The 14,589-nt window shown below is 35.6% G+C and overlaps 1 protein-coding gene across 3 annotated transcripts in view; it reads right to left on the bottom strand.

Annotated features, from left to right (window-relative positions):
- Positions 1,767 to 14,589, bottom strand: part of LOC107645747 (protein PIR) — an 18,741-nt gene continuing 5,918 nt past the window's right edge. For 2 of the 3 annotated variants that reach the window (XM_016349832.2, XM_021104146.1), the window contains 15 exons: positions 14,083 to 14,251; positions 13,531 to 13,607; positions 12,809 to 12,979; positions 12,541 to 12,617; positions 12,348 to 12,450; positions 12,068 to 12,187; positions 11,830 to 11,973; positions 11,495 to 11,638; positions 10,773 to 10,916; positions 10,053 to 10,140; positions 9,339 to 9,466; positions 8,863 to 9,070; positions 3,132 to 3,304; positions 2,475 to 2,684; positions 1,767 to 2,282 (listed from right to left, as the gene is read on the bottom strand). In XM_016349832.2, coding sequence (XP_016205318.1) covers positions 2,088 to 2,282; positions 2,475 to 2,684; positions 3,132 to 3,304; positions 8,863 to 9,070; positions 9,339 to 9,466; positions 10,053 to 10,140; positions 10,773 to 10,916; positions 11,495 to 11,638; positions 11,830 to 11,973; positions 12,068 to 12,187; positions 12,348 to 12,450; positions 12,541 to 12,617; positions 12,809 to 12,979; positions 13,531 to 13,607; positions 14,083 to 14,251 — 2,151 coding nt within the window. In that variant the 3' untranslated portion in view covers positions 1,767 to 2,087. The remainder of the gene's footprint in view (positions 2,283 to 2,474; positions 2,685 to 3,131; positions 3,305 to 8,862; positions 9,071 to 9,338; positions 9,467 to 10,052; positions 10,141 to 10,772; positions 10,917 to 11,494; positions 11,639 to 11,829; positions 11,974 to 12,067; positions 12,188 to 12,347; positions 12,451 to 12,540; positions 12,618 to 12,808; positions 12,980 to 13,530; positions 13,608 to 14,082; positions 14,252 to 14,589) is intronic. The other variant, XR_002348404.1, reaches the window with a different exon arrangement.

Here is a 14,589-nt window from a genome sequence, read left to right as displayed (position 1 = left end):
AGAGATAAGTAAATTAATCTTTTTTTATTTATAAAATAAGGTTAAAATTTATATATTAAAATTAAGACATGAAATACTCATTATTTTTCAATTATAAGGATTCTAAATAATAAATAAGAGTTTACTCAACTTTTATATATAGAATTTCCAAAAATATTATCTTAAATAAATATAATGGATCATAAATAATTTATTAATTTATTTTCAAAATTCGGGATCTTACAAAAAAAATATATAATGTTGCAAAATCAAAAGAAGAACGAGGAGAAATACGACGATGAAGATGAAACACTTCAAAAACGATTTTAGAGTTTGATGTCAAAAAACAATGGAAATCGAGAATAACAAAAAAAGAGAACAGAGAAAAAAGCTCGTAAATGAAGAAGGAGAAAGAGAAGGCAAGAAATTCGAAAAAGGAAACAGAATCCTTTCAAAAATTAAAAATCTGTTAGAGGCGCGTTTGAGCGTAATATCAATTAGAGGACTTGTAAGACTTATATAGGAAAATCACTTGTATGTAGAGATTAATCCTTATTTTATACTCATTTGGGTGTACTTTCGTCTTTTCTATACTTTTTTATGTGTATTGTTATCTATTTATTTTAAAAAAAATAGCAATCATTGTCAAAAATATAGATTTGAATAATTAAATAAAAATAAGATATAATCTCTATTTCCATAATTGATTTCTTTTTTGGGGAAAAAAATAAAGATACGAAGCTAATAAAGGTTCACGTGTATAAAATTATTGAAGTTCTAATATGTTAACCTTTCTTTTGAATATTAGTGGTAGAACAAAATCTAAGTTATAGTTTTAAGAATGAGATAATTAGTTATTAGGATTTGTGGTTTTTATATTTCCTTGATTAGGAACTTTTGTGAAACTTAACTTACCTAAATAAATGTTAACCTTTCTTTTATAAGTGGTATAGACTTTATTCTTCTTGGTCTTTGTTGTGGCCCAGCCCAACTGGCCACATGGCCGACCCAGCCAACACGCGCCTTTGTCGGATCCGGGCGGCCGCTCTACGGGGTACCACGCGCCCGGACCTTGACCCGGACACCTCTCCTCCTGGAAGCCAGCTCACCTGGCAACAACTGGCAAGGAAAAACTTCGTGGAAGGTAGGTCTATTCATGAAGGGCCCACCTCTGACACGGTATATATGGGGAGGGTCCTACCCCTCCCCCAAGGTACGTCACAACACCCTTATTCTCTGCGACCTGCATACTTCCTGACTTGGACGTCGGAGCGTCTTTGCAGGTTGCTCCCCCCATATCATACGAAGAGTTCGGGAAGTCGTTCACTTGCACACCACTCACAGCAGACCCAAGTTCAAGCTCATCCCCACCAATTCACCGGGTTCTATCCCGACCCGTCCGGAACCCTGAGGTACCGAACAGTCTTACTAGTAATACCTGAATACCATGTTTCCTAAGTCCTAACATGAAAGGTTGCGAAGGTGCATAAAAGGATTTTGAACGCTAATCTCATCGTACAAAATTTCACCCATAATTTTTTCAAATATTTTTTGTCTTTGCAACAAACATGCTCAACTACACACACACACATACATTATATATGTTCCTTTTTTTTGTTTTCACTACTGACTAAAAGCCAAATTCAAACTCATATGTGGCTGTTTTGGAGACATATAAGATACCACTTGAACCAAACCTTCAACCACTGATATTAAATACACCCACCTGGTTCGACGACGTGCATGCCAAAATGTTTACAATATTACGAGTTATAATTGAAAGCCCATGACCAAAAAGTGGTTAATATCGTAATAAAGTAAGACTTAAACGCAAATCGAACTGTAGCAGTAATGTATTGATAGATTATATCTTATCCACTACCACAACTCGTAATTAAACTAAGGGGGAAAAAATCAAATCAAATCAATTTCAAATCCCTATAACACATTTTCCTAATAAAAGGCAAAAAGTGCTACTCCACCTAATAGCAACCTCGACTCATTAAACTTTTACATACTATGCTTGCTTTAAATTACATATACACCACAAGGTTACATATATACGGAGAAAGAGGACACGGCACACAATTTGATGGAACACGGATCGGTTATGAACCTTTCTGCGGCAGTGTTTCAAACGCAGATACTGTGTTCTCAAATTTTATGCGATGCAATGGAGCACCACTTTGCTTAATAGCACAGGCTGTCTTTTCTTCAAGCGGACAGCGTGCTTTAAGCATGGAGAATACATGGTTATTTAATCTCCTTGCCTTTTTCATTGCTTCCAATAAGACTTCCCATCCCTGTTGAAAGAATAATAAATGCGATCAATGAAGTTCGATTTCACCTCTAGACATTATAATAGGTTAGTATATTGAAGAAATACACAATAATTATCTAGGCATATGCAGTAATGACTTGATAAATATAACGGATCATAATTACGTAAAATAAGCAAAGGTTCTTTGGCTTTGAATCGAGGAAGAAATATAAACCTGCATAGCAAAGTGTGAGTTCTTATGTGTTTGTATGACAGATGCAGCCTCTACTTCTGCAATATTGAGTATCTGATATGAAAAGTCAAAGAGCTCGAAATGTAGCTGTTGCCCAAGCAAATATATTATAGTGCATCCACCCCAAGCAACTGAATCTCCTAGCCTTTCATGACTATTTGATGACACTTCTGCAGACTCTTCCAAGTATCCCTATGTGGTCCAAGCAAAGACCAAGTCAAACTAAAGTTTAACCAAAAGAAAACAAATAAATATAAGTGTCATGAAACCTAGGCTTTTTGGAATTGCGTGAATTTTTGCATAGGTCTTCTTTCTCTTTTTATTTGTCTTATGCTGATTTTTTTTCTTTTGGGGTCAACAATAATCGAACTCTAGACTTCTTTGTAAGTTTAAGTTGATAAGAAGAGACACATGAATGGTTATATCTCTATCAAGAAGAGTATTAGAGAGAGAGAGAGAGAGAGAAAGAGAGAGGGATATGGACCCGTCCAACCCCACCACAAATGCTAATGCAGAAAGTGAAGGTTAGCGAATCCTATATAACGCCTTAAATGTACTAGAAAACTATTAAAAAGGAAAAGGGGTATATATGTACTTTAAAAAAAAATCAGCATAGTTTTGTGGAAAGTTGCTCCTTACAATTTGGAGACCACTGTATATTCTGTAGAAATCTTTAGAAATTGTAATATCAATGAAGCCTGTCTTGGGCGCAGCACTCCATTTACTACAATATTTATCTAATGCAGCACTGGTGAAAGCTAATGCATACTCCAGGACACTTCCAGTATTCAAGTTAGCTTTGTATAAAAGATCTGTAATAATAATAACATCATCAGCAAAAATAAAATGCTCATTTATACAAGACAACAAAAGTAAATGTACATATAACATAACATTAAGGCCGATATCATCACTAGGAAAAAATGTGAAGAAAAATGGGATAAACACTATAAATCACTAAATTGAAGATGCATGAAAATCTATCGTTGATGATGTGCGAATAGCAAACTGCACCTAAAAAATTTCGAGGCATTTTTCATGTTTGGGAGGGTACAGTCACAAAAGCAAATCACTTTGGAGCTTGCAGCTCTTTTGTTAGAAATTCCATTTTCAATTTTTTTGCCATCAATCTGGCATGGAATATGTCCAGAACCAGAACAGCTATCTCCACCACATCATACTGATAGAAGGTTTTATAAATAAATATTGTTTGTTCCTACTTCTGTTTATTTAATTTCCACCATCTTTTTGAAATACCTTGTACTTTAAACTATGCTTCCTCCTGTCATAATCTGAGCTAGTTTTCGTGAAGGACAATGTTGTAAATGACTCAGAGCTGGAAGTTTAGTTAGTAGTGTGGTTAGTTAGTTGAGTAGTTATAGTTAGCTTGCTTTACTCTTTCTGTGTATATATACCTCTTGGTTTGGTACTGTTTGTAATTCAATTCAGTTTCATAGATCATTACAATTGTTTCTCTTTTACTCTTGCTTACTCCTTCTCTGTTAATCTCTGTATTCAACATCATCTACTGCATGTTACAGCAGTTTCTTGCTGCACAAGCATTGCTTCAAGAACTCCTTCATGGTATCAAAAGCTGAGGATCAAAGACACATGGCAGACTCTGATGAAGACTCAGGCAACTCCAACAAATCAAATGCTCAAATCACACCTCAAACAATTGCTTCCCTCCCGTCTAATTTCTTTCAACAAAAACCCTTCAACCCAATTGCAGACAAATTGACAGAGACAAATCATAAGACTTCGCAACAAGAAGCACTATTTGCAATTTGGGGGCAAGATCTGCAAGATCATCTTCACCAAAATTGAATTCCTCTTCAATATGACTCACCAGAAAATCAAGTTGCAGGTATTGAAACTTCAAAGGATAAGCAATGGCACCAGGATAATTATAATATGATTTCTTGGATGCTTGCTCGATGTAACAATCAAGAATAAGATGGTTGGATGTACATTTGCTTTTGAAATTTGGGCAAGGATTGAAGACTATTTTGCAAAGTCCACCAAATACAAGATCAAGCAATTGAAGACTCAGCTGAAGACCATCAAGGTTTGAATGCCTCTGACTATATCTCTCAAATCAAGAACATTGCAAATTCTCTTACTGCCTTGGGAGAGCCTCTTACCTCTGATCAATACATTGAAGCAATCTTGGAAGGGCCAAATGAAGACTATCATGTTTTATTGACTATCGTTAATTCTAAATCTGAGATGTTCAGCTTAGCTGAAGTGGAAACTATGGTGCTCACACATGATGATATGAATGAGAAATTCAGAAAACCTGGTAACTCTATGTTTCAGGCATATATTGCACAAGGTTCTTTTCCACAGATTCCTACCAATCTGAGAGCTAATGGTGGAAGAAGAGGTAGAGGTGGTGGATGTTTTGGCAGAGGAGGTAGATCCTTCTATGGTAACAACAGACCTCAGTGTCAAGTTTGTGGTACGTTTGGTCCATGTTGCATGGAATTGTTTCCATCGATTTAACCAAGAAATACCACACCCTTCTCAATCCCAATTTAATAACTCAAACTCATCCAATTCATCTTCAAATCTGTCAACCATAGCATCACAATCCAATTCTTCTTACACCACTCCTTTACCACCAGCAACATCATTCCACAATCCATCTGCATATCTCACTGTTCCTAGCATAGTGTCAGATCCTTCTTGGTACCCTAATACAGGTGCTACTCATCATGTGACCTCCAATCAATCCAGTATGCTTACATCTTCAGAATATCTTGGTCCAGAACAAGTTCAACTTGGTAATGGCTTAGGTATTCCCATATCACATACAGGTAGTTCTTTTCTTTATGCTATAAATTCAAGATGGTGGTTTTCTCTACAGAAATTAACACATTGTCCACAAATTACCAAAAATCTAATTAATGTTTCTATGTTTGCCGAAGATAATTGTGTTTATTTTGGATTTTATGCTTATCATTGTGCTGTGAAATGCCAGTTTACACAGAAACTCCTACTACAAGGTTTTAGAAAGAATGGACTTTACCAATTTGTGCCAAAGAATTGCTCATCCAATCTGTCACCGCATGTTTTAGTTGTCTCTAGATGTTCCTTTGATTTGTGGCATAAGAGATTAGGTCACTCAGCCACTAAAACTGTAAAAACTATATTGAATAAGTGTAATCTTACCACATCAAATAAAATTCCAGATTCTGCTATTAATGTTTGTGGAAACTGTGCTCGTGCTAAGATGCATAATCTTCCTTTTCCATAATCTCTTACAACAATACTGCCCCACTATAATTGGTATATTCTGATGTTTGGGACCCAGCACCTTTGATTTCTCACCTTGGTTTTAGATACTATGTAACTTTTATAGATGCTTTCTCTATATATACTTGCACTTTTCTATTGGTTAATAAAACACGGGTTCTTAATGCTTTCAAACACTACAAGATATTTATGGAAAGACTAACAAATTGCAAGCTTAAAGAGTTGCAATCAGATAATGTGGTGAATACACCTCAAAAGCTTTTGCAGATTATATGGTGCAAGAAGGGATACATCACAGGTTTTCTAGCCCATATATCTCTCAACAAAATGGTAGAGCTGAGAGAAAGCATAGACATCTCATCGAGATGAGTTTGGCAGCTTTATGATTCATTGGGATGAAGCTGTAATGACAGCAACATACCAGATAAATAGACTTCCTACTGAGGTATTATCTAACAAATCTCCTTTTGAAGTTATTTTTAACCAATTTCCAGATTATCAATCTTTAAGGGTTTTTGGTAGTGCTTGTTTTCCTTTGCTTAGGCCATATAACAAAACTAATCTTGACTTTAGATAGCAAAAATGCATTTTCTTGGGATATGATTCTCGGTATAAAGGGTATAAGTGCTTAGCAACCAAATGGACAGATTTACATTTCAAGGAATATTTTGTTTGAGGAAAATCAATTTCCATATAATGAGTTGTTTAATTCTTGAACTTCTACAGTCTTACTTAAATCTGACTTAGTTATTCCCAGCATAGGACCTCTAATTAGTGTTCCACAACATGATACAAATAACAATATCCCTGCAAATTCAAATTTCTTGTCTAGTACTAATCCTCAGGATCCTTTCACTAATTCTAATAACCATCCTACTATTTCTGCTAATTTGCCTAAATCTGTCCAAAATGATAATTGCAATGTTGATAACTGTACTCCTATTATTTCTCCTAATCCTAATCAGACTTCTATTGATCACAACACTAACATATCTCCAACTAGTGACACTATCCCTATATCTGGAGTTCTTCCTTCTTCTAATCAACAAGAATCTGCTAATGCCAACACTAATATAACTTCTGACACAAGCACAAACACACATGCTATGCTAACTAGATCTAAAATTGGAACTTCTAGGCCTAAGGTGTTTATTACAGATGTGACCACTAATTCATATGATGAACAACTTCCTAAGACCGCTAAGGTTGCTCTTCAATTTCCTCAATCGAAAAGTGTTATGAAAGATGAGTATAATGCCCTGCTTAGAACCAATACCTGGACTTTAGTTCCTAAGCCTCAAGATGCTAAGGTTATAGGATTTAAGTGGGTTTATTCTATTAAGAAAAACCCTGATGGAAGTGTGCAGAAACACAAAGCCAGACTAGTTTCACAAGGTTTTTATCAAGATGAGGGGGGCTTTGATTTTGATCAAGTCTTCAGCACAGTGATTCGACCAACAACAATTAGGACTGTATTATGTTTGGCTTTATCCAGAAATTGGGTAATTAGACAGTTTGATTTTAACAATGCATTTTTAAATAGTAACCTTCATCAAATTATTTACATGAAACAGCCAATTGGTTTTGAACAACATGCTGAGACACATGTTTGCAAGCTTAACAAATCTCTCTATGGCTTGAAACAAGCTCCTAGAGAATGGTTTCTTAAGCTTAGCAACACTTTATGTACTTTTGGTTTTCAGAATGCTAAAACTGACACATCATTGTTCATTGGAAAAACAGCATCTTCTACTATGTACATATTATGCGATGTTGATGACATTATTATAACTGGTGATAAATCTGATGAAATCAGTGATATGATTAAGAGATTAGATGTTGTTTTTGCCCTTAAAGACTTAGGGGAATTGATTTACTTCCTTGGTATACTGGTTCAAGTCAATTGCACCTTTCTCAAACCAAGTATATCAAAGATTTACTTTCTAAACTTGGCATGGCAGGGGCTAGTTCAATGCCTACTCCCATGATCTCTTCACTACAACTCCTATCTAGTGGTTCTGAAAAGTTTGAAGATCCAAGTTATTTAGAACAATGTTGGGATCATTGCAATATTTATGCGTCACTAGACCTGATATTCGCTTTGCTATTAGTAAGATCAGCCAGTTCATGCACTCTCCCTTTTTGGCACACTGGAAAGCAGCCAAGAGGGTGCTCAGATACCTTGAAGGGACCAAGGATCATGGTCTTGTTCTTCACAAATGTCAACACTACGGCTGTATGGCTTTAGTGACTCAGATTGGGCAACAGATTTGGAGGGCAGAAGGTCAGTTTCAGGTTTTTGCATTTCTTTAGGTGCTAATCTGATTTCTTGGTCTTGTAGGAAGCAAGCAACGATTAGCAGGTCCTCTACAGAAGCAGAATTCAGGAGTTCAGCATCTTGTGAGGCTGAGCTTGTTTGGCTTAGGAATCTGTTAGAAGAACTTGGAATTCGATTGCCTACTTCACCTACAATCTATTATGATAACTTGAGTACTGTGTTACTCACTGCTAACCCTGTGATGCATGATAAATATAAACATTTTCAGTTGGAGGTTCAATTGATCAGAGATAAATTGAGAAAGAATGCTCTTCATATTATGCATATTCCTAGGACAGATCAAGTGGCTGATATCTTGACCAAGCCACTCTCTGCTGCTACATTTGAGAAGTTGAAGCACAAACTCAGAGTCATACCAAGGTCTGACTTGAGCTTGAGGGGGGTGTGAAGGACAATATTGTAAATGACTCATAGAGCTGGAAGTTTAGTTAGTAGTGTGGTTAGTTAGTTGAGTAGTTAGAGTGAGCTTGCTTTACTCTTTCTGTGTATATATATACCTCTTGGTTTGGTACTGTTTGTAATTCAATTCAGTTTCATAGATCATTACAATTGTTTCTCTTTTACTCTTGCTTACTCTCTTCTTCTCTGTTAATCTATCTATGTGTTCAACATCATCTACTGCATGTTACAGCAGTTGCTTGCTGCACAAGCATTGCTACAAGAACTCCAGTTTTCAACTATCTTCTTAACATCCAACACGTGCACCTTATATTTTATTTTTACTGGGGAATACGGCAAGTCAACAGAAAAGGAAGTTGGAAATCATCCAATTACCTGCTGCTTCTGCTTGCTTTGACATGATGTGGAAAGAGGTAGGAGAAGGGCAACCAGGATATGAAACCATCGCAGCAGCAGTTGATTTAAAGAGACTAACAACAGGGCTGTCACCACTATCTTGAGTAGTTAATATTTGTCCATCGGCTCCAGGAAGTAAGCCCAGCCAAGGAGCAGTTTGCATGAAATTCTTAGTATCTATTTCTCTCTGTCACAGATCCAGCATATTAATCATTAAAGAGAGCAACAAGAAAACATTGAAAAGAAAAAATCACAATCTCTTACAAAGAAGAGATGCTGAGTCCTTGAGTAAAGAGAAATAAAAGGTTATTCCTCCCTATTTGCAAGGGATAAAAAAGCCTTTCTCTGAGATTTACTTGTTCGATCTTAGTGTCGAAACAAAACTTATTTATTCACTCACCCAGCTATGTCAAAACAAATGATAAATAAATTGATAGCTGCACTAGGTTACTGACCAATACAATATCTAGAAGCCCCATCCAGTATAGTACACTTCCAATCTCTTTTATGCCATGAAGAACCTCGGCTTTCAGCGCTGATTTTGTCTCCCAATTAAGATGTTCTTTCACAAGTCTGACACACCCTGCAGAGATAATCAAAGAACTAATTTCACAGATTTGATCATGTATGTGCTGTACTGGGTTTCATAGTAAAGATATTTTGTTTACGAGACACTACGAGTGATGACAGTGAAATATAGCTGTATTAATGCATTTCTAGTAAAACATTTCTGTGCTTCAAGGTTTAATTGTCCTCCACCAATGATCTCCAAATTCAAAATCAATTGAGTACTTTTGACTCTAAAGCAAGACCAAGAAAGAAGCCATATATACATACAAGGACAAGGAAATATATGCTACTAATAATTAATGCTCATTTTAGAAAGTCAGGCACCCTACGATTAATGCCTATCTTACATGAATTCAGAATGCGGTACAATACATGCATATCCAAATATAAGAACTATTAGCATAGGTTATGTAACAAAACATGCCCTGATTTTGTGAATGATTCTGCTTTCTGCACAAATATATACCGAGTTTTTTGGAATTTCCGTGACTATTGATTAAGGATAATTTTCTTTCAAGATGTGATAGAACTTTAAATTTTTTTTTTTTTTTTTTTTGATGATTTAAAAGGTACAGTGAAAGGAAAATGTCATCTTGTACCTGTCACACCTCCATCAAAAGGCAGAAGTCCAATTGATTTGGGTAAGGATTCTTGTAACCCTGTGATCATTGGTTCAAGCAAAGTTATCTGAAAATGGCAGGCAGTACATTGTCAGTGAGCCACCTCTAGATTTTCTATAATATAATGTAAAAAATACAGACACGAATGACCATGCACCAAATTCATAAATGTGCAATCCATAACTCAAAATCAGTACCCAATATGGTTAAAACAGCTAGGAAGTTTCATTGGGTTCCTAAGACGAAAAGAGGAGGAGTAAGCTAGAAGGTTTAAAAAAGGGGCATGGTAAAAGATTCTGACACAACTATTTAAGTTTCTCTGAAATTCAATGTGGATCTATATTTGAATTAATCCATGATCTAACATGTTGCCACTAATATCCCATTGCACTGAGCATATCATTTTGAACCTATCAACACATGAATTCATTCAATGTTCTAACTCATTTTCACATGTTTATTCAGAATCACCTCATCATTTCTCCAACAATCCAAAAAATTCTGTACTACATTGCCTGTTACTGACAGATGGCATAGGTGTCTTAGATATGGATGCAATAGTTCTGTGTTATGATAAAAGGTTTACCCTTGATATGTAAAAAATTTTCATCATAATAAGCAAGGAAGATTTCAGGAGTTTTCACAGATCAGCAAGTGTCAGTCAAACTAACTCATTTAGCCGACATAAAAATGAAATACCTTGTTTGATATGTGATCAAGAAGAGCCCTAATAAGCCAAGGTAATGATCGGGATCCCAGAAGTCGAACAATAGAAAACATGTGAGGCATTCCAAAGAATCCACTATGCAATCGTGCAAAACTTTGATGAGCAGAATTCAAATCCTAGCATATAGAGATGGAGTAAAATGATAAGAAAGTGGTATGTCTCTTTCAGAAGATTTTTATAAAAAGGGGGAACCAAAACAAGAGGGGAACTTGTATGCACAGAAAGAAATTAGTAAAACACTAATACAGATACACAAACATTCACTTCTTGCTCTGTCACATACACTATATACACATATAAATATAGATATAACTTGATGTGTGTCAAAAACAGAAACTAATACAAAAAAACACAAAAGAATGATAGTTTAAAAAGAGGGGGGCAGGGGATCTGGAAAAAAATGCTCTGAAATCCAAGAAATTTGGTCAGACTTCCATTTGGCACATTTATATCAAGGTTTCACACAAGACACGTACATTGTTAGACTTCCCAATGGAAATCAAGATAAACAAAATTGAACAGAGACACCAGTCTAATAAACTTATTTCACACACACATATGTATTCAGTTGTGCTAAAAATGGAAGTATCTGTATCTTATGTTTACCATAGCATAAGATAGTTAAGCAATCGACACTATTACAATTGATTTTCAAATATTCTTAAATGAAAATTGCTGCAACAGGAATGCGTACTTGAGTACCACAATAGAAACTAGGCTTAGCAGAAGGTATGGATGGCTTTTGAACAGGAACAGCCTTTGATGATCTGATAAAACGTTGAGTGGTGTTGCAGAGGATGAAATTTGGCAAAAAATCACTTTGCATCTCAGACCAAATCTAGCATGCCAAAAAAATAAAGACGACCTTATCAAAATGCAGGAAACGAATCAATTCTGAAATCAGATTGCGGTTTCTGCAAGAGGACTTAACATTAGAAAAATAATGTTAATTCTCAATGCAAGATGTCTTATTAATGCACAACGCAGAGAGACATCAAGCTAAAAGATCCTTAGTATGAAAGGATATACCTGTGAGGCCAGTCGGCTAGAAAATGAAACAAGAGAAATGTTTTCCTGCATCTCATTCAACATCAAACTGAAAGAGTCAACAGAAAGATCTCTCGACAGTAGTTCGTGTGAATGTTTTAGGATATCCAATAGCTTCTCTACTTCCTGAAATAAAATAGTAGAGTATCGCTTTAGTTAATGGATTCTGAAAGAGGAACATAGTTGTTGGCTTAGGGAAGTGGAAAAAAAGTAGACTAACCACTATGGCACACAGATCCTGACACTCAAATCGATCAAACAGAAACTCAATATTTTCACGGAAAACTTTGTTCATCCGTTCGGTGATCAAACTTCGCAAATTAATCATCCTTCCAAGCAACTGTGCATCAAATGATTTTGATCATATGAAAGAATAATAGTTACTCAAATTTAAACTATATCCCAAAAAAGAAAAAAACAACAAAACAATACAAGATAACCCATCGATCCACCAAAGCAAATCTTCGGAGGTAAAAGTTTATATGATGTAATCCATTAACCTTCACTCTAGTCATTTTCAACAGCATATTGAGCCTTATAGGCTGCACAGAATACTTTTCTGCATTGTCTGAGGCAAAGAGGAAGGAAGGATCAAGCAATTCACTGCACAATTTTGGCACCAACGGTGAAAACAGGTTAGTACATAAAATAATCAAAAGTAAATCTGGATAAGTCATTAGAAACCCAGCCTACCTTGCTGCCCAACTTTTGTAATATGTGAAAATGGTTTCACACAATTTCGAAACAAATATATCAAAACAATGATCCACCTGTCAAGAAAGGTTTGATCAATTGCAGGAGCATGGAAAAGAGAAAGAATACAAGTTACTTCCATTAATTTACTATACTTTAGATTATAGAATATGAGGACTCTACACCTAAAAGAAGCTGTATTAAAGATTATAGTACTACACAAATTCACTAAATAATCATTTAACATTGTGATGGAAGTGTCTAATACCTCAGCTTCAATTTCATCATACAGAAACCGTTGCTTGAGCAACACCAATGCTTGCTGAGCTGAATCATTATAGATATCTAGTGGAATCAAAACACTCTCAAGAAGACCAGAATTTGGTGATTCAAGGACACAATCCACCAACATCCATGGAAGAGAACATTCAATTGGAAACTGCACGGAAACATTTTGACCAATTTTAGTACAAGCATGGTGGTAGAAAAATAAATTCATGGAAGAAAAATGGGAAAAAAATGAGAGAAAAGTAAGCAGGCCATGAGTCAGGCAGTTAAAGCTTGAAATGCAGTAGAATAACCAAGTTCGAAATGTAACATTAAAAACCCTAAAATACAAAAATGGCATCTTGTCAGCATATGTAAATTCATAGAAAGCTATAAACAAGTGTGAGGAAAGATCAGATACACAACATATACCAATCATCTTTCTTATATTATTTTTATAAAACACAAACAAACAGAAAGAGGGGGAAAATAAATGAAAACGAATCCATGTGAAGCCAAGCAATAAGCTCTATTACACATTTCAAGCTGCTAGCTTACCGTTATTTGGTCATGTAGTTCAAATACAAATGAGTAATAGATTCTGAGTGAAAAACTGGAAAATATGTAGCAAGTAGCAATGATATTTTTTACACTGCTCCCATCAAGGAGTGTTTATGGTGAAAAAGATGTGTAGTTCAAATAATCTAGTGGTGTGAGTATTACCTGAATTACTCGCGAAGACTCTAAATAAAATTCCCTAAACCATAAGAAACCAAGATCTGTCAATGTTGCAACTGTCACTGCAAGAATCATCACATAAGTTAGTTTACACTAAAAGTAACAAGGCAATGAAGCAAAGCATTCTAAATCATTTAACTGCTTCAAATGATGTTTTATTCCAATGCAATTCTGTTCATAATCAGGCATATGTCAACCCCACTACAAGTGTTCTTTACTATTGTTTCAATTATTGGGTAGTGTTCTAGTTACACTTCTGTTCCATCAGACAAGAGTGGGCTAAGCCCTTGGATGGAAATGGTGCAGTGTGAAGCCAGGAGTATTTGTGCAACCATATGATTTTTGTTAACAGAGATGTGATAGAGAATATACAATTTCCAAACTAGCTTCCTAATACTGGAGATGAACCATTTGGAGCTCGGGGCAGCTAGATTGAAGAGACTGTTGGTGTAGGTTTTGGATCTATCAATGGATAATGGGCCCAAAGGATGAGTCTTTGTCACAATATATATTCCAGGGTCAACAAAAGAGCATTACCTGAGTAGTCCAAAATATGAAGGAAAAAACCAAGCTTGTAAAAAAAAGTCTCCAGCTGTTTTAAATCATTAACTGGAATTTCTGAGCCACTGTTACCAAAGAGTCCGCCAGGCCTCCGTAGGTTACCACCAGAAACCACCTCATATATTAAGAATTGCAAGCAGTGCACCTGTATCATAGATATTAATTAAGCAATTGGAAATTCGGTGGAATACTCAGTAGGTAGAATATCATCACTTTCAATGTTTGCATTCAAGTATATGTAAGACACAAAAGCAGGATGTACATGACGTGTATGCATAGGATGGACCAAATATCGATTAATAAAAATAAATAAATAAAAAATAAAATTAAAAAAACAACAGAAATCCACTAAAAGAACTCCAAAAGCAGCACAAGCAGGGATGTAGAAGCTTTTCATGACAATGCTCAATACACTTCTCCTCTAACAATATCAATCAAACAGTGTGAATACATGGAAACCTGAAGGAAATTTCGTACATAAGG

This window comes from Arachis ipaensis, chromosome B06 (genome assembly GCF_000816755.2).
Source record: "Arachis ipaensis cultivar K30076 chromosome B06, Araip1.1, whole genome shotgun sequence".
Taxonomy (NCBI): domain Eukaryota; kingdom Viridiplantae; phylum Streptophyta; class Magnoliopsida; order Fabales; family Fabaceae; genus Arachis; species Arachis ipaensis.
Note: the sequence above shows the minus strand (reverse complement) of the source record. Positions and strands in the feature narration are given on the sequence as shown.